The following is a 27,368-nucleotide window of genomic DNA, read 5'->3' on the forward strand; positions in this document are numbered from 1 at the left end:
AGAGAGAGAGGGAGAGAGAGAGAGGGAGAGAGAGAGAGAGAGAGAGAGAGAGAGAGAGAGAGAGAGCTGGAGGTGTGTGAAAGAGAGAGCGTGAGAGAGAGAGAGAGAGCTGTGCGTGTGTGAGAGAGAGAGAGAGAGAGAGAGAGAGAGAGAGAGAGAGAGAGAGCGAAAGAGGACGAATGAAAAGATAAACGGAAGCAGTGCATATATTGTATATTTTCGGCAATCAGCAGAGCGTCCCGTTGCGCAATCATGCGTGTACGCGAGTCGCGCGATCACTGTTTGAGTGGATGTCCGGATGCGTAGCCTGGAGGCTAGGCGACCGGTTCCGGACGCGTAGCCACTGCGATATATTTATGTGGCAGTGTGCAGCAGCTAGCGTTCGGCAGCCAGCGTGTGTTGTGGATGAGAATTTGGACTGCATTTACAGGAAATTGTCGGCAATAATATGTGAAAAAGAGTAGAGAGACATTAAAACTTTGGTACTGGTAGTAAATAGATTGTCGTGCGCGACTCCCTAAGTTTCTCGCTTTCGCGCATACGAAGTTAGTATTGTGGAATGTGTGTGCTATGTGATAATGCTTATTGCGTATATGTGTGCACATGCGTTATATTCACACCTAAATGATGCGCATGTACGTAACGGTGCAACATGATGTACATGCATGCTGTACGAGGGAGCTGCATCGCCGCAGCCAGTCTCGTAAAGTTTATGTGACGACCACTACCTCCATACGCAATGATAGGGTGTACGCTCAACTTACACTAATAGTGCATTGTTCTTCCAACTAACAGTTTCTGCATGCATATGACTATTGTATATTTGTGACCTATGCTAGGATTTCTAGGCGCAAGTCGCTGGGTATTGTTTTTAGCAAAATGCAAAATAATGTGAGTCGTCATCACCTGGTGAAATTTCTGATTTTAATGTATTTACACTGTCTACAGTATTTTCTTTCATCTGCCGCCAGCATAATCCATTCTGATTTGTACAACACCATTAAAAATTGCATTTAAAATGACTCATTGAACCTTTTGTCTTTGGTTTTGACTTGTAAATAACTGACCTGAGAATCGTGTTTGACTCTGAATAATAGCTACCCGGCCCACATTGTAATTTTGCTGTGTGCGTGTGATACTCACTGTGCGACTGCCTGAGCGTCCCGTCGTCGACCTCCACCGGACGGCGGTAGACGGCTGAGGGTCAACCCAGGCTCTTGATGATTCGTTCCGCTGACCACGGAGCATTCCCACGTCTCGGGGCGTTTAGCAACCAGGTCTACGCCACCCAAGTTCCCAGTTCTTAACGAGGTTTCAATTGGATTTCAGTCACGACTTTAGCTAAGGTTTTGGCGGATTTTAGTCCCGACGTTAGTTAAGATTTCAATGGATTTCCTTCACGATTTTGCTTGGTTTTCCTCGCGACTCATCTCGATTGCCCGTGCCTTGAGCCGGATCCTTACTGTGTCACGTTCTATTGTGTCATGAGTCCACCTATATTATAGAGCCGATCCGCACACCTATGTAAGTGTATTTAGTCTGATGTTTCTTCTTTGATTAAACGCGTTGGTTGGATGGCTGATGCATAAAGTAGGCCTAATTCATCTCCGTTGTCGAATCTATGTCTTCCTCGTTCGCACCACACACGACGTGGCAGTTCAGTCGAAGTCACAATCCAGTGATCGAATCTTAGAACGACCGGAGGAATTATTGCGGCATTATGCGGGGATCACGCAAGGGGGAACATACTGTATACACCATATTTTTCGCGTACATATATTTTTGCGAATTCAGACTTGAACAATTTCGCGGTGTTTTTAATTTAGCGGTCAGTGAACTACCAGTTTTTTTGAACTACCCAGGGCCACACACTGCGCCAACTGTAATACTAAATTGCATTTATTTTGTATGGATTTCATTTTCTACTGGGTATAGTTCAATAAAATATCAAGATGTTGGTGGATCAATGGCATATATCTTATTAAATATATTTTCTTGTTTTGTCATGCATTTTCAACTTTTTAATAAATTTTTATTGAAACCAGAATAATTGTACATATTTTTCATTCAAATATGCCCAGCCCACACTGACATTCAAGAAAAGTTAAAGCCAAGGTGCAAGCCGGGGGTCGGGCTGATAGTGGCAATGTCGGGCCAATATAATATTGGCAACCAATCGGGCCAATTTTTGGCAACCAATCAGGCCAATATTGGCAACAAATCGGGCAGATATTAATGCGACGATTAACCGATATTGGCCCAATTTTGGCCTGATGCTGTTGTGCTGGCTGGGTATATGCTATACGCTAGTATATATATGCTATATAGTATATGCTAATTATTATATCATATATGTATTTATGCTATATCATATATGCTATATTATGTAGGTCTATGCATGCTATACTAGTAATAGTATAATTATGCTATATTTACCTTAGCTCCAAGAAACGGTATTGCTAGGGTTAAATTTACCTATAATGGCTATTATTAATATTATATGCCTTGGCCCTTAGTTATATTTATAAGACTAATAACTAAATAAGTTATAAATATATATATATATATAATCTTTCATCTATCATATATGATATATGTAGGCCTATGTATGCTATATGCTATTGTAGAAGCCATAGGGATGGCCGACTACGGTTCGACAGACGTTGTTTCCTAACGCGTGTCCCGGTAGTGGGATTCAGTGTCCGCTCCCGCTGGTATAACAGGCAGGACAGTGATGTCGCGTAGCAGGTAGCACCAAACCAACAGAACACAGTGATATTTGGTTAACGGTATGGTTATAGCTTTATTCCTTGTTACTAGTTCACAAATAATTCCTCTGCGCTCGTATGTGCTGCAGATCCTATCACCACTAGATTAATATTAACGAAGTAACGCGACGCCGGTTTCGTCTTTCTCTCTTACGTTCGTCCTCTCCTCGCGTAGACCTAGGCAGTCTCCAAGGTGTCTCCCTCTCCTGCACGCCTGGCTCTACCTAACCGGAATCCCGTTCTTCTCCGTCCTCGTTTTATTCCCCTCTCCGTTCGTCTCCGGGTTTCACCTACCTGAAAACCTGTGCTTCTTCCCTATCTCTCTGACGCTTTCTCGCTTCCTCTCTTCTTCTTCCTCCTCTCCTTCGTCTTCTTCTTCTCCTCCTTCTTCCTCTTCTTCTTCCTAGACCTGAAAATAATGCTTTCCCTCTTTCTTTTCGTCCTCTTCTTCTTCTTCTTCTTCCTACCTAGACCTGAAAAGTAACGCTCTCCCTCTGCTCTGTTCGGCGCGCCTTATATACCTAGCTGGCAACGCGCAGATTTCGTTCACTGGCGCAATCACTGTGGTGCAATCGCTCACCCGATGACGCAACCCGTGGCTGGTACGGATTGTTGCATCCTCTCATGCAACCCGTTTCTGAGTAAATATTCCTCTCTTTGACAACTTAAACTCTTCATTCTATTCAAATCCCCTCATATATTATGCTGACCAATAATACCTAACCGCACAGGTTATTATATTCTATTTATCGCGTTATCGCTTTTCGCGTAAACACTCCTTGTTTTCCCCGACAGGCAGCAGCAGCAGCAGTGATAGCATGATCCAAGATGGCTGCGCCCACGGACGTGCGTGTTTATAGCAAAGATCATATACAATAAGATGGGACAGCCGCTATGCTTGCCATACAGTTTCGATGTCCCACGCGCGACACCAGCGCCGACCAACGGCGAGTTAGGGTCCGCAGCTTACCAGCTGACTGCTAACAACAGTAGAATATATGCAGACGACACTCGAAAGGTGCTCGAGTAAAAAACAAACATGATTTATTATAAATCGATGTTCAATTACATTTTTATCTCATAAGCTCATTGCTATAGGTAGCTTGCACGAAATCTGACATACAGTTTGTTTAACCATACTAGAACGAGGGAATAAATACATTTTTAAGCAGGGTAACGTTCGTGTGCGCATCAGCATAGTCGCAGCGGCAGTGTAACCGTTCATATAAATATAATTAGCCACCTCATAACCCCGTGTAGAATATTCGTGCATGTAGAAAGTATAGTCAATATTTGTGCACCTGACTATAATGCAAGTTATATTGCAAGTACTGTAATGAAGAATGATAACAAATTGATATAGATCAGCATTACAATTCGGATTATAATTAAAATGGTTTGCAATTTATAGAGAGAGAGGATAAGTGGATTGATTTCGTTGTGCGGTTGATAGAAACAAGAAAAAAACATACTGCAGCGCAAATTGGGTCTCATCGACGTATATTCACATAATTACTATTTATATATGGTACATATTTTATCATAATTTTAACTTAAGCAATTAACCATATCTCGGCGTAACACACGCTACAGAAATTGATAAACAGAGGAAATCCTTGCATCCCCATGCACCGCGGAGACTGGCGTGTATAGATTTCACAAACAACAACAAATTATTTTAGCCATTACACGGCCGTGGAAAGCAATTGCGGGTTCTTTTCTCTTAACTAAAACACCCGCGCGCCCCGAGCCAGCGCCCGCCGACAGTTTACAAAACAGTACAAATTGTTCTCACGGAGGGCAGAACGTGCAATGGAGGCGGATATTTACAAACAGCTTAGTTATTAATTTCGTTGGGCTATTGCATACTTTATAATTAGGTATCACAGCTAGTGACTGTGCTGTCTGTAATAAAAGTGAAGGGATGAAGGCCTAGCGCACCTTACTCAGTTGCAATAGGCCAAACCTTAGCGACATATACAGTCATCTAAATTCCATAATTCCAGTAAAGTGGCAAGCATGAAACACTTCCTGGGCTGGGGCGAGAGGGGGAGTCTCTCTCCTGACTGTGTCCCCATAGTATTCTTACTGAACCATTAAAATATGGCCATGTATCATGCTCAGCTGATGTTTCGCGCGCAAACAATGATTGGCAACTATTGGGCATACTTTTTTATTGGCAAATTTTCCGTTACGTGGACCCCTAACTCACCGTTGGTCGGACGATAGTGTCGCGCGTGAACCACATAATAGGTTCCAAGTGTCCCATCTATTGTATAGGAGGCGTATACAGTAAGCGCTCCGGATTGCTTCACCGTTGCACTAACTCGTCTCTAGAAAAGGCCTTTTTTTGCGCCATTTTTTTTTCGACCGTGAATTCGGCAACTAGAGTGCAATAATCTAGCATTGGTGCACCAAGTTGGATGCCTCGTGGACGTGGAGGAAAGCTAGAAGTAAAATTATTTTGTTTTGATATTACGTGAGATTCCGTCAGGTGGCGTAGTCAGAGCGACGGTTCGATGGTATTTTTGTTGTATGACAATGATGTTCAGAACAACTATTGCAGAAAATTCGCATCATAGAGCTGGCAAAAGTTTCTTGAGGCGGAGCATAGAGCATGGAAATCTGTAAGTTATTTAACATGAAATAAAGTGTATGTTGTGTACGCGAAGTAACAGTAGTGAGTATTTTTAATTAATACTGTTCGTGCTTATTCAGGCCTGGCAGCTTATGGACGGCCTCTACTGTTGTTCAACTACCTTAAAGCCACCTGTTAAATGAATGCGCTTTTGCAAAGGAACGGGTCGAATAATATTGAGTTTATATGTATATGAAAATTTGTTATGCTAGTGCATCGGAAAGCATGTTTTTTAGTCACATAGCATGCTCAAATACATTTATACATGTTTTTTTATGTAAACATGTCATATCCGTGTAACAGTATTTGCATGTAATTATACATAAAATCACACTAATATATTACACACAATTTGTGTCAAAAAATCGATTATTATCTATCGTTTTAACTTCTATTGTGCACTAACTAACCTAACAGTGTCAAATATCTTAACTTATTCTCTTTTACATCTTATTTCCTAAGTGCATTGCATCTTTACCCTAACCTCTTCTTAACACTAACGCATAACCGCACGAAATGCGAACATTGAGTTCTGCATTGTTTTGGGGGCTCTTTTCACAGAGAGCCGATATCTCAGCATCGTGGAGTCATAGCCACCTAATTGAAAATTCGGTACCCGTAATAAGGAAAAGGTGGTCAGAAAGCCAATTCATCTAAATTTAAAGTCCGATTCGTATCATTCTCTGCTCCTTTAAGGAGGCGATAATAAACAGTTAAGCGTCCAGCGATTGTACACCGTTGCACTAACTTCGTCTTCTAGAAAGGCCTTTTATTTGCATTTTTTTTCGCCGAAATTCGGCACTAGAGTGCAATAATATAGCATATGTGCACGCAAGCTTGGATGCTCGTGACAGTCGCGAGCAAAGCTTAGAAGTAAAATTATCTTTTTGTATTTGTAATTCGTCGTAGATTCCGTCAGGTGGCGATAGTCAGAGCGACCGGTTCAGTATGCGTTATTTTGTGTATTAAATGTAGTTCAGACAACTTTGACAGAAATTCGCATCAATAAGAGCTGGCAAAAGTTTTCGCAGCAGGAGCATAGAGCATTGACATCTGTTTAGTTATTTAACATGAATAAAGTGTAACTGTTGTGTAAGCGAGTAAACAGTGTGAGTATTTTTTAATTAATATCTTTTATTCGATAGCTTATTCAGGCCTGCAGCCTTATGGACGGCCTCTACTGCTTGTTCAAACACCTTACTGATTTTTGTTTCTATAGGGTTGCCAACGCGTTAAAAATATTATTTAGCCACCATTATTTTAGCGTAATAAAGTCATTATTTACTAAATAATGCCTTTATATAATAAATAATATTATATCGTTAAATAATACATTATTTAACAATATAAATATTATTATATAAATAAATAATACTTATTTAACATATAATATATTATATATTAAATAATACATTAATTAACATATAATATATTATATATTATATGCTAAATTTATATAATTATATATATTATTAATAATTATATAATACATTATATTAACATATAAATATATATATATACATTATATAATATATTAATTACATTATAATATATTATATATATTAATATAATAATATATATAATACATTATTTAACATAAAATATATTATATGTTAAATAATATATTATATGTTAAATAATGTATTATTTATTTATATAATATATTATATAATTATATAATATATAATTTAGCATATAATATATTATATAATTATATAATGTATTATATAATTATATAATATTTTTACCTTCGGCACCTGGTCTTAGTATGCTCGGGTGGGGCGCCTTACACGTTACAAACGCAGTAAACAGAAAACAAGTGAACATCGGAACATAACAAGCCGTTGAATTTGAAAAAATTGATTCGCAGCATGTTTCAAGCTTAACTGCAAGCCTTGTACCAGCGATATCACAAGCAATTTTTTTTTGCTGCGTTTGTCACGTCGTGTAAGGGGGCCCACCCGAGCATACTAAGACCAGGTGCCGAACGTAAAAATATTATATAATTATATAATATATTATATGTTAAATAATGTATTATTTATTTATATAATATATCATATGTTAAATAATGTATTATTTATTTATATAATATATTACTTATTATATAAAGGCATTATTTAGTAAATAATGACTTTATACGCTAAATAATGTGCTCAATAATATTTTCACGGTTGGCACCCCATACGTGTTGACATATATTTATGTGCGGTCTATATCTTATCCTCTCTTTAGTAAATATATGGCTATACTCCATCTATACCGCGAGTTCAGTCTATCCATCCTGATCTAGTCTACTGCTCCTGTAAGTTACACACCCCCGAAATCTTCACAACTATACCTATATGCAATATTTACCTATATGCCTTATAAATATATATATTTAATATTTCATGTAGTTCAATCAAGTTGTGTTCATTCATCAGTTTGTTTTCATACGAATGGTAACAAGAATTATTATGATTGGTAGAATAGGCTGCGACTAGCTAGCACGTGACTCGTGACGTCACGTGAAAAATTATTATATTGTGTCATTCTCTTTCCTTTAGCTGTATACATGTATCTATCTATATACATATCCATATTTATATAATCTCTTAAATATGGATTAAAGTTTTTTTTCTTGCTAATTTGAATAATAGAATAAGTCGCGTTTTCTTATTTTTCATTTGAAATGTTGTGGGGCACAGACCGTCGGATTCAGCTTTTGGGAGTGGTTGGAAGATGGCGCTGTGGCGTCACTTTCATGTTAAGTGCGGATAGGCCAAGCGCTATCCAGATTATATTATAGAAATCAGTGGGCTACGCCACTAGCTGAAATGGCACAATTACACAACACGAATAATTTGACATCTAATGCTTTCTAGACGTCCACGAAGCATCTACCTTGCGCGCTTAATGCACATTATTGCACACTAGTGCCGAATTTCGGCGAAAAAAAAAGCCAAAAAGGCCTTTTATAGAGACGAAATAGTGCAACGGTGAACAATTGCGGAAGCTTACTGTTGTACACCTCCTGTAAATGATCGACTCTTAGCGGTATGTATGAGTGAAACCACGTCTGACGTTCGAAGCTATAACTACATAATAAGAAGAGATATCGATACACAGTAAAGTATGATGACAAGTTGGATGTTCAGCGCTAGTGCTGATGTAATTTTTATTGGATTTCACTTAATCAATCATAGATAAATACGAGTATGAAAATGTTGAATTTCTTGTGTTTCTAGCCTGTCATACTCCTCTTCTATTATCTACTCCTGATAGTATTGTATTATTATGCTTATTGCAAAAGAATATCACTACATATTATTTTTATTATATGTACACATGCATTGATTTATGAGATTTTCGAGACAGCAATGATAAACATGCGACTTGTGCCGTCCCCTGGCAAAGTTACACTGGAATTTTTACATTTATGCAGAGCACAGTAAGAGGGCACTGTCGACAGACCTACGCAGCAGCGCGATCGCCAAGAGGCGCCACTATCTATAGGAGTACGGGTTTGCAAGGGTGCGCCACCAACTGTATCTGTACACAACAAGATTATTTCTTCATAAACTTTATTCTTTAATCCAACTTAGTTGTGTTGACGTCGATACTCTACAACAATAATTATAAGCAAAATAGCAAAACTCAGTTATACGATAAACATTTCAAAGATAAATAGAGCTAGACATTACAAATAGCATAATTTCGAAGCAATTATCGACCAAGTTATCTACAAATAATATTATAACGTTGAATTAAGAGTTCATGTAGACATGATGAAGTAGAAATCCAAACGTGTGTATTAAACTGAATAAACTTTAATAACTTGCACACAGTGTAGTCACATCTTGCGCAAAGAAACAAAGACACGCGCACAATCGCCTAATAAGCACGTGTGCTTACTTCCGCGACCACAACCAGATTCTCCCTCTTATATCCCTTCCTATATATTACCTCCAAAACCCCTACATCCTGAGCGCACATGTCACTCCTTCTCCCATACGCGTCCTACCCCCATTTCACAATGACTCTAGAAACGCCCGACCTAAAACACGTTTACCATTTTCCCAACATCAATCTAGCCGCACAAGATGCGCGACGCTTTGTCTACATAGACTACCACCAAAACAACCCTGAGTCTAGCCGCACTCCGTGTCTCTACCTAACTTATGTAACATTTGTAAAACATATGTTACAATATAACTTTAGAAACAATTATAAAGCGCGGGAACACGGATCAGACGTCTGTAGAATGGTCATAGAAAACATCAAATTGCATGTAGATTGCAACTAACAATTGACAATCAACATAATCGACATAGATAAACTCCACGAATATTTGTGGCCTTTGTAACAAGCCGCACCCTACATAAACTGAGAAATGCATGGAAAAATCCAAACTTGAAAGGGACGAATGAATTACCATGCCACCATGAGTGACATCTTGAGAACAAAGGGCTGTTCTTTTCTTAGACACATAACCTATAGCACCATCTATGAACACAAATTACCGTAACGTAATATTCCGGCTCCTTAATTGTACTAACAATTACATAAGTGTAAACACTACTCAACTGAAATAAGCCAGAAAGGCTGGAAACTACAATAGTTAACCAAGAATCACGGATTGAAAGTACGATCCAGAATCCAGAATCATTAACTCGCGGCACGCTATAACAAATCAATCCGTCGGGAGCAACCTATCCCGTAGGAAGCTGTTGGTGGGGGTTATTCTGCCCCTTCACTTTCTAACAGTAAACATAACTTATGAATGGGACAATCCAGCACAGAGTGTTGCGTCTTAACTGAACACGAACGCACGAGTCCCTTGTCGTCAACTCTGGTGGCAGTTACTCGTCCTAGGAGCCAGCTGTTTCTAGGCAACGATTCATCCACGACCAACACGACATCTGCCTTCCGAATGTTCCTCTTTGGTCGTAACCATTTTTGCCTTGTCTGCAACAAAGGCAAATACTACTTCCGCCATCTAGACCATAACAGGCCCGCCAGATACTGCACTTGGCGCCAACGCCTTCGGACATACATGTCTTTCTTGCAGAAGACTCCAGGAGGCAAGACCGGCTGGTTTCTCAAAGTAAGTAACATATTTGGCGTCAATGGCTTGAGATCATCAGGATGAGTCGGCAGTGTGGTGAGGGGCCTCTCGTTGACGATGGACTCTATCTCGAACATCAAGGTAGGCAGGCCTTCGTCGTCAAGGCGAATAGATTGCTCCTTCATGACTCCATTCATAACCTTCCTCACCACTCTGATCATGGACTCCCATACTCCGCCGATGTGGGATGCAGCAAAGGGATTGAAAATCCAAGTCGTGCCGTGTTGCGCCAGCCAGGCAGGGATATTTTTGCTGTTCCACTCTCGCAGAGCTGCCTTGAGTTCAGCACTGGTTCCAACGAAGTTACTGGGTCACTGCTTAAGTCTACAGGTTGGACACCGACATTGTATTATAAACAATAGTACTTTATTATATGATATATGATATATTTCAATATCTGGTAGCCGGACTAGCCGCGATCACTAATATTCAACCGATTATCTTCGATCATTGATCGGTTGGGTGTAACCTATGATAGATGATGAAATTCCAACCGATTTCCATCACTACAAACTGGTTTAGCCTGAGTGACCTAGCCGCAATATCGATTGTGTGGTTGGTTATCTGTCTCAGACAGCTAGGTCAGTTACACTATTAGCCACATGCGATTTTTTATTATTAGCAAGATTTTGTAATCAATACATTTTAGAAGATAAATCAGCCCTCGACAATAACGGTTGGCCAATTGCCCGAGACAAATCAATGTTTATGTCAGACAAGTTATTCTCTTGGCTAGTTGCCCGATCAGAAACTGAAAAATTATATGAATCTATTTATATAACTTAGATCTCTATATTATACACTCATGGCACGGAACCAAAATTAGGACAAGATATAATTGCTTCTTGTTGTCCAACAGGACAACCAGATCTGAAAATAAGCGCCGAGGACTGTAAATTATAGCTCATTTTTCCACATGAGTATGACAGGTCAATTTTCCAAGTCGCAAACTCGCCGATTATTCGTTTTAGTGCTCTTCAACTAATAATGACTAGAGCCGGACAATCCTAGTTTAGCACCCCGGTTTAGTTTAGCATCTATCTGAACTATATATACCGGGACCCAAAGTAGGATTGAACACTAGTACTTGTCATATATGCACTACATCATAAGTACCCGGATTACTCTAATGCAATATGAACCAATCGGATGCGAACAATTTCTGTTGTGCTTTCCTGCTATTAAAATATTACATGGTGTCAGAATAATTACGTAATTCACGCCTAAAATGGAACTGTTTAAAACCCCATCACAGCTCAATTTCGATGGGAATCTCGTAGAGAATTGGAAAAGGTGGATGCAGCACTCCGAGCTTTAGCTCACGGCGTCATGTGCGGTAAGCAAACATGGTGCTACAAAGATTGATATACTACTCCACACGATCGGAGACAAAGGAATAGAAATTTACAATACCTTCACATATGAGGATCAAGAGGACAAGGACAGTCTTGAAGTAGTTCTACAGAAATTCAGTGAGTACTGTGAGCCAAGAAAAAACAGTTATAGAAAGGTACACGTTCTAGGAACGCTCCCAACGGGAAAGGGAAACGATAGACCAATTCTTAACAGCCCTAAAAAATCACGCAAAAAACTGTGATTTCGACACACAAAGAGATAATTTTCGGTGTGGCACTCCAGGCTCAAGGAAAGGCTATTGAGAGACTCCGACAATCCTAAACTCGACAGGATCGCTGAGTTATGCAGGGGCGCCGAGGTGAGCGCCAGACAGCTCAGAGAAATAGAAAACGTTGCTACTGCAAGTATTAATGCCGTATCGAACAAGGGACAGAAATGCCGTCAGCCCCAGGCTAAGTCCCAGACAGAGAAGTTTCACCACAAACCTAAGCCACAAACTGCATCAAAATTCAACTGCAGTAACTGTGGAAAGACAAACGACAAAAACGAATGTCCTGCGTACGGACAGGATTATCATAACTGTAAGAAGTAAAATCACTTCGCTAATATGTGTCGTAGTGGTAACAACCGGAAGCAATACGGGCACGGTAAAATTCACGCATTGGAAAAAGATTTGCCAGTACAGACTCTCTTTATCGGGTCAGTGCATGTTGAACTAGGACAAGTACAGAGCACTAACGATGTGTGGCGTTTTTCGTCGTTTACTGTTCTTCTAACTTTATTCTTAAATCCGTGGTTAGACTTCCGCTTCTTCTGGTTCTTCGTATCCGGTTACCCGGCTACGTATACCAGTGCCGCGTTAGTCATGTTGTCGTTCTTCTTCGTTTTCGTGACCGTATAGTACCTTTTTGCGTTGTGTTCTTGACCGACCGGCGGTTACTCGCCAGTCTCTTCGACAGTCTGCGGAGTTGGGCGGGGGGGCGTGAGGTGGTGGTGCGTGAGTAGCTCGACAGAGATACGACACAAGTCCGAGAATACGTGACGTGGCCTTATAAAGAGCCGTTTATTTGAATGCAAAAAACAATGTGTTGTTGTCTGATGTCTCTTGGAGGTGGTGACATACAATATAAGTTATGCGCCTTAGTTAATAGTCGCGAGGTTGGTTGAAAACCGGATCGTCGTCTTCCCCGCCAAAATTAATGTGATTGCGGTCACTGAACGTTCTAGCTGACTACATACTACCTAAGCTCGAACGATAAAGCTGGCTGCCTACTGACTAACCCTATCATCATTACTGAGGTGCCCTATGTGAATATGTGCTGAGGGCACTAAAACTGCTAGTATAATAATGACTGCTCTATGACTCTAACATTATGACTGCTCGACTGAATACTGACCTTTGCTTCCGGGCAAAGTCCCCTATTTGATTATGCTGTCCGCGGGATTGAAATGCACATCTCACAACCAATTCACAATCATTTATCTCTAAGTTCATTTTCCCACCGGTAAAACGTTAAATTCATACCTCGCGGATTGCAGAAAGCATATTCTGGACCAATGTGCAGAGCTTCAGCCATATCCCTTTTGCGCGCAGGTCAGGAATGCTTGCGCCACTTCGCGCCATATTTTATCTGCGCGGCGCACGCTGCAGTGGCTTCTCGCACTTGCGCCAGAGTAGATGGTTCATCAAAGTAATAACTAATGTTGCTGGTGCGTTCTAAATCTAAGGCTGGCCCTTGGGCACCCTTAGCAGAAAATAGAACCCGCGTAATGTGTAATGAAGTGGCCCTCTGCTACCGAAACGCCGCGTAACCCGCGGGTTACCCGCCGCTGTGTTCGCCGCCGCCGGCGCGGTGCGGGTATCCGCGGCGCGTGTTCCGCCGCCGCCGGCGCGGTGCGGGTATCCGCGGCGCGTGTTCCGCCGCCGCCGGCGCGGTGCGGGTATCCGCGGCGCGTGTTCCGCCGCCGCCGGCGCGGTACGGGTATCCGCGGCGCGTGTTCCGCCGCCGCATACCGCGCAACCTCCGGTACGGGTTATCCCGCTTCCGGCGCGACCCGGGTGGGCGCACAAATCAGGCCGCCGCTACAGATGCATGGTGCACATAACTTAAATTGGAATGCAGTAAGAAAGCAATAAAATTCAAAATTGACAGGTGCTGAAGCAAATGTGTTGCACGAGAAACACTATGCGAAAGCATGTAAGACACAAACTGTGCTATCTGCGTATGGAGTGTTGAAACTTCAGCAACTGGGATGCATCTCTACCAAAATACGTGACACATACGTTGAGCTGTATGTAGTGGAAACTGACTCTGAACCAATACTAGGTCTCAAATCGTGTCACGACTTGAAGCTCATTGCGAGGCTAGAAAGTGTCATGGAGGAGAAACCCCTCACAAGAAATGACGCCATGAAAGAATATAAGCATGTGTTTAAAGGGCTCGAGAAATTTGAAGGAACATATAAGACTGAGCTAGACCCAAGCATCAAACCAGTAGTTCACCCGCCCAGGAAGGTCCCCTTCAGCCTTCAACGGAAGCTGAAGGAAACCCTAGACAGAATGGAGGCAGAAGGTAGCATAACCCCAGCGGAAGAGCCCACAGACTGGGTAAACAGTCTCGTGATAGTGGAGAAAAGGAACGATTCTCTACAACTCTGCCTAGATCCGTGTGACTTGAACACAGCCATAAGGCGAGAACATTACAAAATATCGGCGCCGGAATACGTTGCTGCACAATTGCATGGCAAGAAATTCTTCACGACCCTGAATGAGAAAGATGGCTACTGGCAGGTGCAACTCGACCATGAATCCTCACTCCTATGCACGTTCAATACGCCGTATGCCCGATACCGGTTCCTGAAAATGCCTCTCGGTATCTGTTCAGCAAGTGAAGTATTCCAGAAGAGAAGCAAACAAGTGTTCGGTGACGTAAAAGGTGTATGCATAATTGCCGACGACATGATTATCGCCGCCGAAACCCCAGAGGAGCATGACAGGATCGTGAGGAGAGTGCTGGAAAAGGCAAGAGAGCAGAATGTGAAATTTAACCCCACCAAAATGCAATTCAAGGTGGATACAGTCGAGTACATGGGAAATGTGATCACTCCGGAAGGACTCAAGCCAGATGAGCGGAAAGTGCGAGCCATATCAGACATGCTGACTCCGACTGACAAGCCAGCTCTCCAAAGACTCTAAGGAATGGTCAATTACGTCGCGAAGTTTATTCCGAACATGGCCGAAATCAGGGCACCGCTCAGAGATCTGCTCAAGAAATATAATGCATGGGTGTGGGATGCGACATATGAGAAAGCCCTTCAAGCCATTAATGGCTAGTTGACCAGCGCACCCGTACTACACTACTATGATAAAAAAAACGTGCAAATTCAAGCCGATGCATCACAGAATGGGCTTGGTGCATGCCTGCTGCAGGACGGATGTGTCTAGGTCACTGACGGCAGCAGTGTAACTACGCTGAAATTGAAAAAGAGCTACTGGCAATAGTGTTTGCCTGTGAGAATTTCACCAATACCTCTACGGGAGATAGGTGGAAGTGCAATTCGATCACAAGCCACCCACAGGAATTATCAAGAAACCCCTCGTGAAAGTGTCGCCGCGTTTGCAAAGAATTCTGTTGAGACTGCAGCGATATCAGATTAGCATCACCTACGCACCAGGCAAACACATGTACATCGCAGACACGCTGTAACGAGCATACCTGGATAGGGATAATGATAAGGACAGTAAACTCGGCGAAGAAATGGACGTTCAAGTTGACTCATTCGTGGAAAACCTATCCGTGAGTGAGCAGAAGCGTGAGCAACTCAAGCATGAAACTGCAAGAAACCCGGAACTTCGGTAACTCAGGTCCACAATTCATGCTGGATGGCCGGCAGAGAAGTCCCAAGCACTTCCCGCCACGCGACCATATTGGAATATACGTGGCGAGGTGTACAAGGCAGGACTGCTGTTCTACAGGGAAAGACTCATAATGCCTCGAGAAATGCGCAAGGAAATTCTCAACACTGTGCATGAGTGTCATATCGGGATGGAAAAATGCAAGGCCAGGGCACGTAACATCATCTACTGACCTTGAATGTCACCAGCAATCGAAGATTTCATAGCAAGTCGCAAAACGTGCAACCGTTTCAAGAAGAGACAGCAGAACCGCTAATTCCACATGATGTACCAGACAGACCGTGGGAAAAACTCGGTATGGACTTGTTTGAGTATGGGGCAAAGGACTATCTTGTTGTAGTAGACTACTACTCCAAGTTACCAGAAATCAGCCTACTTGAGACAAAAACCGTGAGTGAGGTGATCACGCATCTCAAGTCCATCCTCGCGAGGCACGGGATAACGGAAATTATTGTGTCTGACAATCAGCCGTTTAGCCCCCGTGAGTACAAAGACTTTGCTAGGAAATGGGACATTGAACTATGTACCTCAAGCCCAACGTACCCCCAATCAAACGGACTCAGTGAACGGACTGAACAAACAGTTAAGAACATACTTAGAAAGTCGGCCGAGAAAGCGAGTGACCCATACATCACATTACTCGAATACCAAAATGCACCCATTGCTGGAATGCATTAACTCTCCCGCTCAACTGCTGATGAGCAGGACACTTCGATCAAGATTACCAGCAAAAAGTACATCGCTGATGCCAAGAATTGCAAAGGATGCATGTGGGCAGCTCAAAATGAGACAGAATGAGCAGGCACGCCTATATAACAAGCATGCCAAACCGTTACCAGAGCTACAAAATGGTAATACCATCAAGATCAGGACCCAGAAAACTTGGGAACTAGCTGTAGTACAACAGGAACACGCGGCACCACGGTCCTACGTAGTAGACACACCCAACGGACGTTTCTACATGAGAAACAGAAAACACTTACTTAGGACATGCGAACCGAAACCTGTGATAACTGGTCCGGAACACGATAAAATCCCGACAGCAGGAAGTTTGCTAGAGCACCATGAGCTCCCAGCACATGCCGAACGCACTGAACCGGCACGGCAGAGCACTACATACACTAGTCGTTCCGGGAGAATCATCAGGAAATCAAGTCGTTACAAAGCCTACGTCAAATCGTGATTCTGTTCTGTGTGATTGAACTGGTGGTAGACCAGTTCCAACAGTGGGCTATGTGCCAGCAACCTCTAGCCCAGCTGCAGAGTTTGACTGTTAGTGTTCAAAGTCGAATGATAATTGATGATTTCAAATTGCATTTTGATCCAATCCAAAATTTTATTGTTCTCAATAATTCAGTCTTGCAAACATAGTTATACATGATACAATTAGATGTTGGTAAAATATTGGGTACTTGATTATAATTGACAATTCCATATCTAATCGATAATTTGCAAGTCAAGTTTATTACTGAATAGTTTTGTTGCTCGAGTTCTATTGTTCTATTCAACTGTCTTTAAAAAAAGAGAAAAAAAGGAGAGATGTCATATATGCACTACGTCATAAGTACCCGGATTACTCCAATGTAATATGAACCAATCGGATGCAAATAAATTCTGTTGTGCTTTTCTAATGGCGCTCTTCTGCTATTAAAATATTACAGTACTGTCCTAGTCTAGTGAGTATGCAAACATCCAGACATTGAACAAACTGTTTAATTGCCACGACTTTAATTATTGAAACGGGCAAAGTTTCTGTGCTTTGTGCTCTTACTTACAAGTTTGACTATTTACGGGCCAGATTCAACCCAATCTTCATACGCTAATATCGATCGAATTAATCAAATGCACAAGGTATATAAACACAGTTAAGGATACTGTAAGGGTTAGAGACGAATTTTTGGTCATCATTTTTCTACCAATTTTAGTTGATAGATCGCAGCCATGGGCAGCTATGTATTAATAGATTGTGATGTATTTCGCCTCCCAAACAATTGAAAATTCCCGCATTAGTCAATTCTTAACACAGGCGTTCAATGATAGGAAATTTATAAAAGTGCTGATATCTCGGTTGTTAAAAATGCTAAACTAAGTGATTTTTCAAGCGCTATTTCTCGAAAAATTCGCAACTCCGATTCCAAATTTGTTTGTTACGTTTCAATGCTAACATATCAAAGGAAAAAACGTTCCTGGAATTTTTGTTAAATATTATATTTTATGAGTTATGGCTCTTTGTTTACGAAATTGTTGCATTTAGAATTCACTACAAATTTTTGTACATATTTTTAACTTATTTCTTAAATTAAAGCATTTAAAAAAAATCCAGACCTTTTTTAGTTCATATTATGAACAACTTATGGTTAAAAGTTTAGGTCACAACTCTTTGCTGTTTCTGAGCATTTTTCTGAGCATTATTCAAAAAGCATGTTTTTGTATAAATTAACCATTTTTGCCGTCAATTAATTAGCAATAAATTAAAAAAAACTATTTCATCGAGAGCGTAGAGAGACATCTCTCGTATGTAATGTATATGAGTTTGATTGAATTTGATGAGTAGTTATGTTGCAATGACCTTTACAGTGTTACCGGTCATTAACCATTACAGTATCACCTAACACCTAAAATTAGGTAAAATTAGGTAGTAACACCTAAAAGTTACAACAGCAACCATCTTCCATTAAAGGCGTAGATGACACCCTTCACCGCAAATGTGTAAGCTGTTTAGTAGAGGCTAAAGACGGTGCCCATCTTGCACGCTCTTACTGAAGCAAGCACAGGACTTATTGACAAAGTTTATAAAAATTAAAAACGCTTTTATCTAATTTTAAATATTATTTGAAAACTTACAAGATATCAAAGAAAGTATGTAAATGTAAAATTTGCACGATTTGGGTGCAAATAGCACGTAGACTCATTAAATAACCCTCTTCGGCCTTCCACAGGGTGCAAATTAAGACTGAAAGAGTAGTCATTGATGGTGTGGAATATGATAGTATTATATTATTATGCTTATTACAAAAGAGTATTACACCAGCACATATTATTCTTATTAGATGTATACATTCATTTATGACATTTTTAAGACAGCAATAACTAGAAAGAGCAGTTTTCACCAACTACATGTATCCCCCGTGTTCTCCCAAAGATGTGTAAGTATACGAAGTTTAGTCGTGCTAGGTCAATTAGGGGCCGAGTTATAGAGCAGAAAGAAAATATGATCAATGTCAAGGTCAATGTCAAATAAAGGTTGCAGTGACCTGGTTTCAGTACGCGACAGACCTTCTCCCCAAGATGTGTAAGTATACCAAGTTTGGTTGCACTAGGTCAATTAGGGGCCGAGTTATAGAGCGGAAGGAAAATATGGTCAAGGTCAAGGTCAAGGTTAAATAAAAGCCGCAGTGACCTGGTTTTGGTACGCGACTCACATTCTCCCCAAGATGTGTAAGTATAGCAAGTTCGGTAGCGCTAGGTCAATTAGGGGCAGAGTTATAGAGCAGAAGGGAAATATGATCAAGGTCAAGGTAAAGGTCGTAGTGACCTGGTTTTGGTAGCGCTAGGTCAATTAGAGGCTGACTTATAGAGCGGAAGGAAAATATGATCAAGGTCAAGGTAAAGATCAAATAAAGGTCGCGGTGACCTGGTTTTGGTACGCTGCTCACCTTCTCTCCAAGATGTGTAAGTATACCAAGTTTTGTAGCGCTAGGTCAATTAGGGGTCGAGTCATAGAGCGGAAGAAAAATTGTCTGCGGCGGCGGCGGCGGCTGAGGAGACATGAAACCATAGTATCCCCGCCGACTTCGTCGCAGGGGATACAATAAGCAAACTGGACACGGCCATGGCACCGTGTGACTTGTGCTGCCCCCTGGCAAAGTTATGCTTTGTAATTTTTACATTTGTGCAGAGCGCAGCAAGAGGGCGCTGTCGACAGACCCACGCAGTAGCGCGACCGACAGGAGGCGCCACTAACTACAAACGCGACAAACTGATGGCGCATCGAAAAACAAAATAAAATTGAACCAAACGCGACCAGCAGAGAGAGTGCTAGAGCAGCTGGGAAAACTGTACGTGGGGCTTGTGTTGAATGACATCCACCACTACACTCATGTTCTCACTTGTAAGCAGGAGTAGAGAGGAAGAGAGGGAGCGAGGCAGGGAGGAAGGGAGGGAGAGAGAGAGAGAGAGAGGGGCGAGAGCGAGAGAGAGAGAGAGAGAGAGAGAGAGAGAGAGAGAGAGCGAGAGCGAGAGAGGAGAGGGAGATGAGAGGGAGAGGAGGGGGAGTGGAGGGAGAAGGCTGTTAGAGGGGCTGCTGTTGAGCGACATCCAACACTACACTTACGTTCTTACTGGTAAGCATGAGTAGAGAGAAAGAGGGAGGGAGCAGAGAGAGAGAAGGGATAGAGGGGGAAGAACTGTTTGAGGGGCATCCAGGATTTTCTCTCTTGTATGAGCGTGAACGTCTCTGGCGTCTACTGGAAAGAGTGCATCCGTATCCACACGTTCAACGCCTAACTAATTAGCTGTTTAATCGGTAGATTGTCAGTCACATCACTCTTGATTGCATGCACATCGCCTTTCAGGATTTCTTCTCTCATACAAGCCTGAGTGTACGGCACTGGAGTCTACTGACGAGAGTGCTCCTGTATCCACACGTATAACGTGACTTTACGTCTGACGAATTAGCTGTTTAACCTGCAGACCCGTCCATCACACCACTCCCGATTGCATGTGCATGGCCTTTCTTCGGTGCGACTGCGTGCGCATGTGTTTCGAGAGAGATCCCCAGGATACGCTCCTGAAAGAGCAGATGTCGCACGTGTACGGTTTCTCTCCCGTGTGCTTGCGCGTGTGCATCCGAAGATTCGTCAAACGAGTGGTTCTGAAGTCGCACGTGTCGCACGCGTACGGTTTCTCACCCGTGTGCGTGAGAAAGTGCTTCTTGAGACTGCTGGAGCTGGTGCAGGTGTACTCACATATGTCACAAGCGTACGGTTTCTCTCCCGTGTGCGTGCGCGCGTGCGCTTTGAGGTTGCTAGAGGTGGCGCAGGTGTAATCGCATATGTTGCACGTGTACGGTTTCTCTCCCGTGTGCGTGCGCATGTGCGCTTTAAGGCTGTCGCGGTAGCAAGTCCTGTACTCGCACGTGTCGCACGCATACGGGTTTTCTCCCGTGTGCGTGAGCGCGTGCGCCTGTAAGCCGTTCAGATTTGCACTGCGATACCCGCACTTGTCGCACGCATATGGTTTTTCTGCCGTGTGCGTGCGCGCGTGCGCCTGTAAGCCACTGAACTGAGAGCTCCGATACCCGCATGTCTCACACGCGTACGGTTTTTCTCCTGCGTGCGTGCGCGCGTGTGCCTGTAAGCCACTGAGCTGAGAGCTCCGATACCCGCATGTGTCACACGCGTACGGTTTTTCTCGTGTGTGCTGGCGCGCGTGCCTTTTCAGGCTGTAGTGGTAGCATGTCCTGTACTCGCACACGTCACACACATACGGTTTCTCTCCCTCGTGCGTGAGCGCATGCGCCTGTAAGCCGCTCAGATGTGCACTGCGATACCCGCATGTCTCACATGCGTACGGTTTCTCTCCCGTGTGCGTTCGCATGTGCTTCTTCAGGCTGTGGCGGTAGCACGTCCTGTACTCGCACACGTCACACGTGTGAGGTTTCTCTTCCGCTTCACGCTGCACGTCTGAGCGAGGAGGAGGAGGAGGAGCAGGAGCAGGAGAAGCACGAGGGGCAGGAGAAGGAAGAGGAAGAAGAGGAGGAGGAGGAGAAGAAGAAGCAGAAGGAAGAGGAGAAGGTTCCATCGAGCGGGCGGTGATCGAGATCTCGATTTCTCCCCGAGGCAGGTTCCTCTCTTACTTTCCTCCCCGATGCAGTTTCCTCTCTCACTTTCCTCCCTGATGCAAGTTCCTCTCTTACTTTACTCTCCGATGCAGGTTCCTCTCCCACTTTCCTCCCCGATGCTGTTTCCTCTCTCACCTCTGCTCCCCGTGCAGTTTCCTCTCTCACTTCCCTCCCCGATGCAGGTTCCTCTCTCACTTTCCTCCCCGATGCAGTTTCCTCTCTCACCTCTGCTCCCCGTGCAGTTTCCTCTCTCACTTTCCTCCCCGATGCAGGTTCCTCTCTCACTTTCCTCCCTGATGCAGGTCCCTCTCTCACTTTCCTCCCCGATGCAGGTTCCTCTCTCACTTTCCTCCCCGATGCAAGTTCCTCTCTCGGTCGTCCGCTTTCCTGTGGACAGAAAACATAGACCCCAGATAACTTCCCCTGCCCCACAGAGATAAAGTCAGGTTCATTTGCTGCGGGAATGGCACTAAAAAATCACGAGTTATACTTAAAGGCATAATAGGCCCATGATTATACAATGTTGACGAATGCTACAGTAACTGGCACCTTGTGTAGTTAATAAGTACATAACCTTACATCAAAACGCGTATTAGCTTGTCCAATATCACTGCTGGTTACATTACAAACAAAACTTGAAATCGGTTGGTGATATTTATCAACGTATCATTTACGTGCCGTAAATGTCATCCAAGAGTCAAGCGATGACGTAAAACATTTGTTCGACCCGTATGTTTTGGACGCCAGATGAAATGGAGGTACTGCATTAAACACGGACGCTTCGTGATTCTTTTTCACATATTATATGTTGCTTGTAATCTCAAGATCTTCGTATCTTCATTTATTCTCATGAGTAAAACCATAACGTACAGAATGCGAGCATGCGTGCGAAAATGTCCGGTGCACTATAATCTGTATCACACCCACTTCGGCAGCTGCGGTTTGAAACTGTAAACAACTGATTTATTTAACTGCGGATTTCAATTATACATTTCTTAGTAACCAGCAGTGATATTGGACAAGCTAATGCGCGTGTGGATGTAAGGTTATATATACTTATTAACTACACAAAGTGCCAGTTACTCTAGCATTCGTCAACATTGCATAATCAATGGGCCTATTATGCCTTTAATAGGACAATACTACGCAACGAAGACTGAACTTTTCGAAATGTTAGTGTGTCGCAAATTTGTCAGAGTATAGATACACGTGAACTCGATGGAGTCACGTGACCAAATCACCACGGCAATGGTAACCATTACGCCCACACATTATAAAAAAGTCAATCACTAAAGTGATTTATTGATTGACCTATCAACAGAGAGTGAGAGACAGGTGTCTATAGGCATACATGAGAGCAGTGAATCTTACTATAATTTGGCGAATGTTGTATGTATGTATGTTAAAGAAAGGCTCCGTCAGTTTGGATCCAAATAGCGCCAAATTTACAGAAGAGATCGATGAGTACACGGGACGGGTTGTAAACTATACTCGGTTGAAAACCGTTTGTTCGGTCTTAAAAAAGACAAAAAAACAACAGGAAAAGTAAACATTTGCCTGAAAGTAGGGGGCGCTGTTTTGTTTACGTTCTGTTTGTATTTCGTTGTTTCAACCAAGGAGCTAAATAGGCCTATAACATAATAAGCCCCATAATGTAAGTAGAAATAACCATGTAATAATGAAGTTAAATATTCAGTAGCTGTTTAGCCATAGTTTCCCATATGCGATGTGCAAGTTGAATTTCATCAGTGCAGATTTTTTTTTGGAAGTCTGTAATGCTGTACAGTGTACGGGTGCCGTGTACACCGATCTGTCACAAGCGGTCCGATCACAAGCACGTAATATTACGTCGTCTGCACAGAGTGCAAACATGCGTAGAAATGAGCGATCACAACCACGCAATATTACCTGGTCCGCACACAGTGGAAACATGCGAAGCACGTAATATTACGTTTACGTTATACCCATTAATTACGCTTACAATAAAACGTTTCTGTGTGGGTGTGTGTATTTCACTGTGTACTTGCCAAACAAATGGTTAATGTGTTACGTGTAAGCATGATTGTACATGTATGATGTATTTGTATTGACATCTCAACCATAAAAAACTAACATGTGCAACAACTAAACTCTCCATATAACACCTTACACATGACACTACTGCACTGGTAACACATGCATCACAGTCACTAAGCCCGCGCGTAGCGCGGGTTTCAGCTAGTTACCAAAAAAGTGGCAGGCGCGCCCGCGTCGACTGGGGGTCCAGGGGATCTCACCTGGGGAAATTTTGAACAAAATGAACGCAGGAGACCAATCGTGAGCTATAAAAGCTCTCTGTGCATATAAAACCCCATTTAATTTTCTAAAATGTCCTCCAGTTATAGGACCCAAACTAGTAGCAATATTTTCCAGATTACTTTTGATCGTCCAGTATTTGAATACTTTTACGATTCACAGGTACCGATTTTCAATCATTGACTAACCTCAACCTACCTCAGCCCACTTTGCTCTCAACGGATCTACACGAATTAAACAATTTCTCATTATGCTTTGAAAAATAATTAAAAAAGCGGAAATCCGTGGATCCGCGGAAAATTCTCATGTATAGATGTATATGTAAGATAAGCAATCGTTGTTGCAAGAGAGGCATCCGTAAAACACTGCTAAGTAACAAAGCCAAACAAACCTGACAATAAAACACGGAAGAAAAACACACACAAACTGGTAGTGATGTCCCGATGATCGATTATAATTGAAAGTCAGTCGTTTGCAGCAACCATCTAAGTGCTCGATTATGCAAAAAAATAATCGATTATCAAAGAATTTTTTTTTATTTAATAACATTTGCAAAAATTGATGAAATGATTCTTAATTCTATTTTTCTGTTTTTATTTTGGTTACTTTACAGCTTAGAGACAGTAAATCTAACCTTCACAAAACAGAAGCATGTATAATACAGTTACATAGGTTTTATAATATTGTATTATAAAAAATACTGTATTATATGATATATGATATATTGCAATATCTGGTAGCTGCGATCAATAACATTCAACCGATTATCTTCGATCATCGATTGGTTGGGTGCAAACAATGATCGATGATAAAATTCCAACCGATTCCCATCACTGCAAACTGGTTTAGCCTGAGTGACCTAGCCGCAATATCAATTCCGTAGTTGGTTATCTGTCTCAGATGGCTAGGTCAGCTACACTAATGCCAAAACAAAAAAATATGTGTGGTTACGATTTTTCCGACCAACGCTATTTATTCCCAGTGACTCTAAACATTTTATTTCTTTTTTTAAATCATAAAATAAAATAAAAATATATTTTATTGCTACTGATCTAAATACAGCCAAACGTTTGTTTGTTTTGGGTCTTTTTTCAACAGTATTTCAGTTATTTCATGGCGGTCAGCGCACCTATTCATCGTTCCTGGAATCCGTTAGGTGGGTAACCAGTACTAGACTCACCTTATCCCTGCAAGACACCGACTACTTCCCCCGGCCCCCCCACTCAGTGTTATTCAGGGTACGCATATGCTCGTTCCCTCCCTTTGAAAGCACCCCCCTATCTCAGGACTGCTCAAATCTCTGAACCCCCCTTTCGCGGGCTTTTTGTGGGTTTTTCCTGCCTTGGAGACCCCCCTAAATCCGGAACACTGCTCAATGTACCCCCTATCTCCGGTGAGCTCTCATTCCAACCGTAGTGACGTTAGTGTAGTGTGTGGAACTGTCAAACCAGTCTACACTACGTAGTGTAGAGTTCAGTGATCAAGGGGAACTAGGGGGCAATATTTTTACATTTCAAAATTAAATAATCCTGAATGAGCTTTCAAAACTAGCAGGAATTTTAGGAATTTGATCCCGGGATTTGATAAAGTTTTCTATGATATTCAAGATGAAAGAGAGAGAGGAAAAACACCTCCTTTTTAAAGAAATATCCGGGTGAAAAGTCAAATACACCCCCTTTTTTACAATTCTTGGGCCGGATTTTGTCGCGCAAAAAATACCCCTTTACCGGAGATTTTGGGAACGCGCATATGCGGTCCCTCCGACCTCGGAGTGGGGGGCCGGGCTACTTCCTCACATATTCAGAGGTGGGAGACTCATGGCTGCAGAACAAAGTTCATTACTATTCATCACAGACTTTGGCTAGGCCGAGATTCAAACTCACGACCCCTGGATTGACATTCAGAGGCGTTATCAACTGAGCTGTCCAGGCCCATCGCCCAAACATATCGAAAATAAAGTTTACAAAACATGGCGGCCGTCATGCAAGTTTAATATTGCTCTGACATCCAGGACGATGACGAAAGAGACAACAAAGCTTCCTGTTGCCCCATGTGCATTGATGTTGATATTCTTTGTTTGCTGCTAGTTGTAACTGCCGAGGTCAGCAGTAGACATGTAGGTGCTGAATCAGTTTACATCTACTGTATTAGGTTTTGTTTTGCCANTTGGGCCGGATTTTGTCGCGCGAAAAATACCCCTTTACCGGAGATTTTGGGAACACGCATGCGGTCCCTCCGACCTCGGAGTGGGGGGGGGCGAGGGTGCGGGATAGCGTGTACAATCATCCCCCCTACTTTCAGGAGAAAAATGGGGGAAAATTCCATATTTTACAGACACAAAACACTGAACATTTATCTACAAATCCGTCATCTCTATTCATACTCTCCTAATGTTTTATTACACAAATGGAAAGCTCCATATATATACTGTAAAATGTCTGTAATTCGTTCCAAGAATTACATTATTTTGCTGAAACTCAGACTGGACGCATTCCCCATATACGATTTTTTTTTTTAATCCCCAAATCACGTCTTATCACTGCTCACGAAAGTTAATTTAAATCCCTGCTTTATTCAAAATTAGAATAGACCTATTGAGAGTTGGGATATTGAATTTTCACGGGGATTGAATGGGAAAAATTAAATTTCATCACACTTTTTGTGGGGTGCTGAGACCTGACCGGAAGTACACTCCCGATTTTGTATGAAGGGGTAAAAATATGCACTTTTTGGTTCAAATCTAGTTGTTTTTCTCATACTTTTTTGTACAGTTTTAGCGTTCTCAGTAAAATGTACGTTTTATCAAAATTTCAGGGATAGATGATTCCAGCTAGTGCTGTAATTGTCAGTGGCGGATCCGGGGACGTGATTTTTTCTAGGTCAATCAAGAACACAGGGCTCTAGTGAGCACTGCCATTGCTTGATACAAATCACGTGCCTCAAACTCCTGTTTTATGGTGCATTCACTGCATTGTGACCCTAACCCTAACCCTAAACCTAACCCTAACCCTAACCCTAACCCTAACATGGAGAGGGCGTGCATGTCTACTTACAATTAGAGTACCTACATAAAGAATGTAGGTACTCTACTTACCTAAAGAACCTTACCTACTTACCTACCTACCTAAAAAAGAACTTACCTAAAAAAGAACTTACCTACTTACCTAAAGAATGTAGGTACTCTTTATGTAGGTACTCTACTTACAATTCTCTGCTTTCTCCCTCTATACTAGTGATGATAGAGTGCCTCTTTATCGTGACTTGATATCATGCCTACAAAGAAATTAATGCGGGAATCAAGCTTATATTTTACTGGTGATCTTAAGTATAAGTAATGCATGGATACTGCAATTATAGATGTATATCCCAGCGCCAATATATAAATGTATAAAAACACTTATACATGATTTTGTATAAGCATACGAAGTATGCAAGGACACAAG

The 27,368-nt window shown here is 42.1% G+C and overlaps 2 protein-coding genes across 2 annotated transcripts; one reads left to right on the forward strand and one right to left on the reverse strand.

Moving 5' to 3' along the window:
• Window positions 1-10,444: 10,444 nt before the first annotated feature.
• LOC106815374 (uncharacterized protein K02A2.6-like) lies at window positions 10,445-15,068 on the forward strand. Its single transcript, XM_014819829.1, has 3 exons — window positions 10,445-10,495; window positions 10,786-10,846; window positions 14,026-15,068. Exons 1-3 carry the CDS (start codon window positions 10,445-10,447, stop codon window positions 15,066-15,068), a joined length of 1,155 nt encoding a protein of 384 aa, XP_014675315.1.
• Window positions 15,069-20,489: 5,421 nt separating this feature from the next.
• Window positions 20,490-21,842, reverse strand: LOC106815375 (zinc finger protein 239-like). Its single transcript, XM_014819830.1, has 2 exons — window positions 21,796-21,842; window positions 20,490-21,765 (listed from the first exon to the last, which is right to left on the reverse strand). The coding sequence occupies exon 2, from the start codon at window positions 21,588-21,590 to the stop codon at window positions 20,490-20,492; it is 1,101 nt and encodes a 366-aa protein (XP_014675316.1). The 5' UTR covers window positions 21,591-21,765; window positions 21,796-21,842.
• Window positions 21,843-27,368: the final 5,526 nt, after the last annotated feature.

The sequence above is a fragment of the Priapulus caudatus genome, unplaced genomic scaffold, assembly GCF_000485595.1.
Source record: "Priapulus caudatus unplaced genomic scaffold, Priapulus_caudatus-5.0.1 Scaffold1102, whole genome shotgun sequence".
NCBI classification, from domain to species: domain Eukaryota; kingdom Metazoa; phylum Priapulida; class Priapulimorpha; order Priapulimorphida; family Priapulidae; genus Priapulus; species Priapulus caudatus.

What these genes read in the sequence shown, in the direction of transcription:
- LOC106815374 (XM_014819829.1), top strand. Translation starts at nt 10,445, where the DNA reads ATGTCTTTCTTGCAGAAGACTCCAGGAGGCAAGACCGGCTGGTTTCTC. An exon ending in AGACCGGCTGGTTTCTCAAA is followed by an intron (nt 10,496 to 10,785) that starts GTAAGTAACATA and finishes CCACTCTCGCAG; the next exon opens with AGCTGCCTTGAGTTCAGCAC. An exon ending in GTCACTGCTTAAGTCTACAG is followed by an intron (nt 10,847 to 14,025) that starts GTTGGACACCGA and finishes CAAAATTGACAG; the next exon opens with GTGCTGAAGCAAATGTGTTG.
- LOC106815375 (XM_014819830.1), bottom strand. Translation starts at nt 21,590, where the DNA reads ATGGAACCTTCTCCTCTTCCTTCTGCTTCTTCTTCTCCTCCTCCTCCT.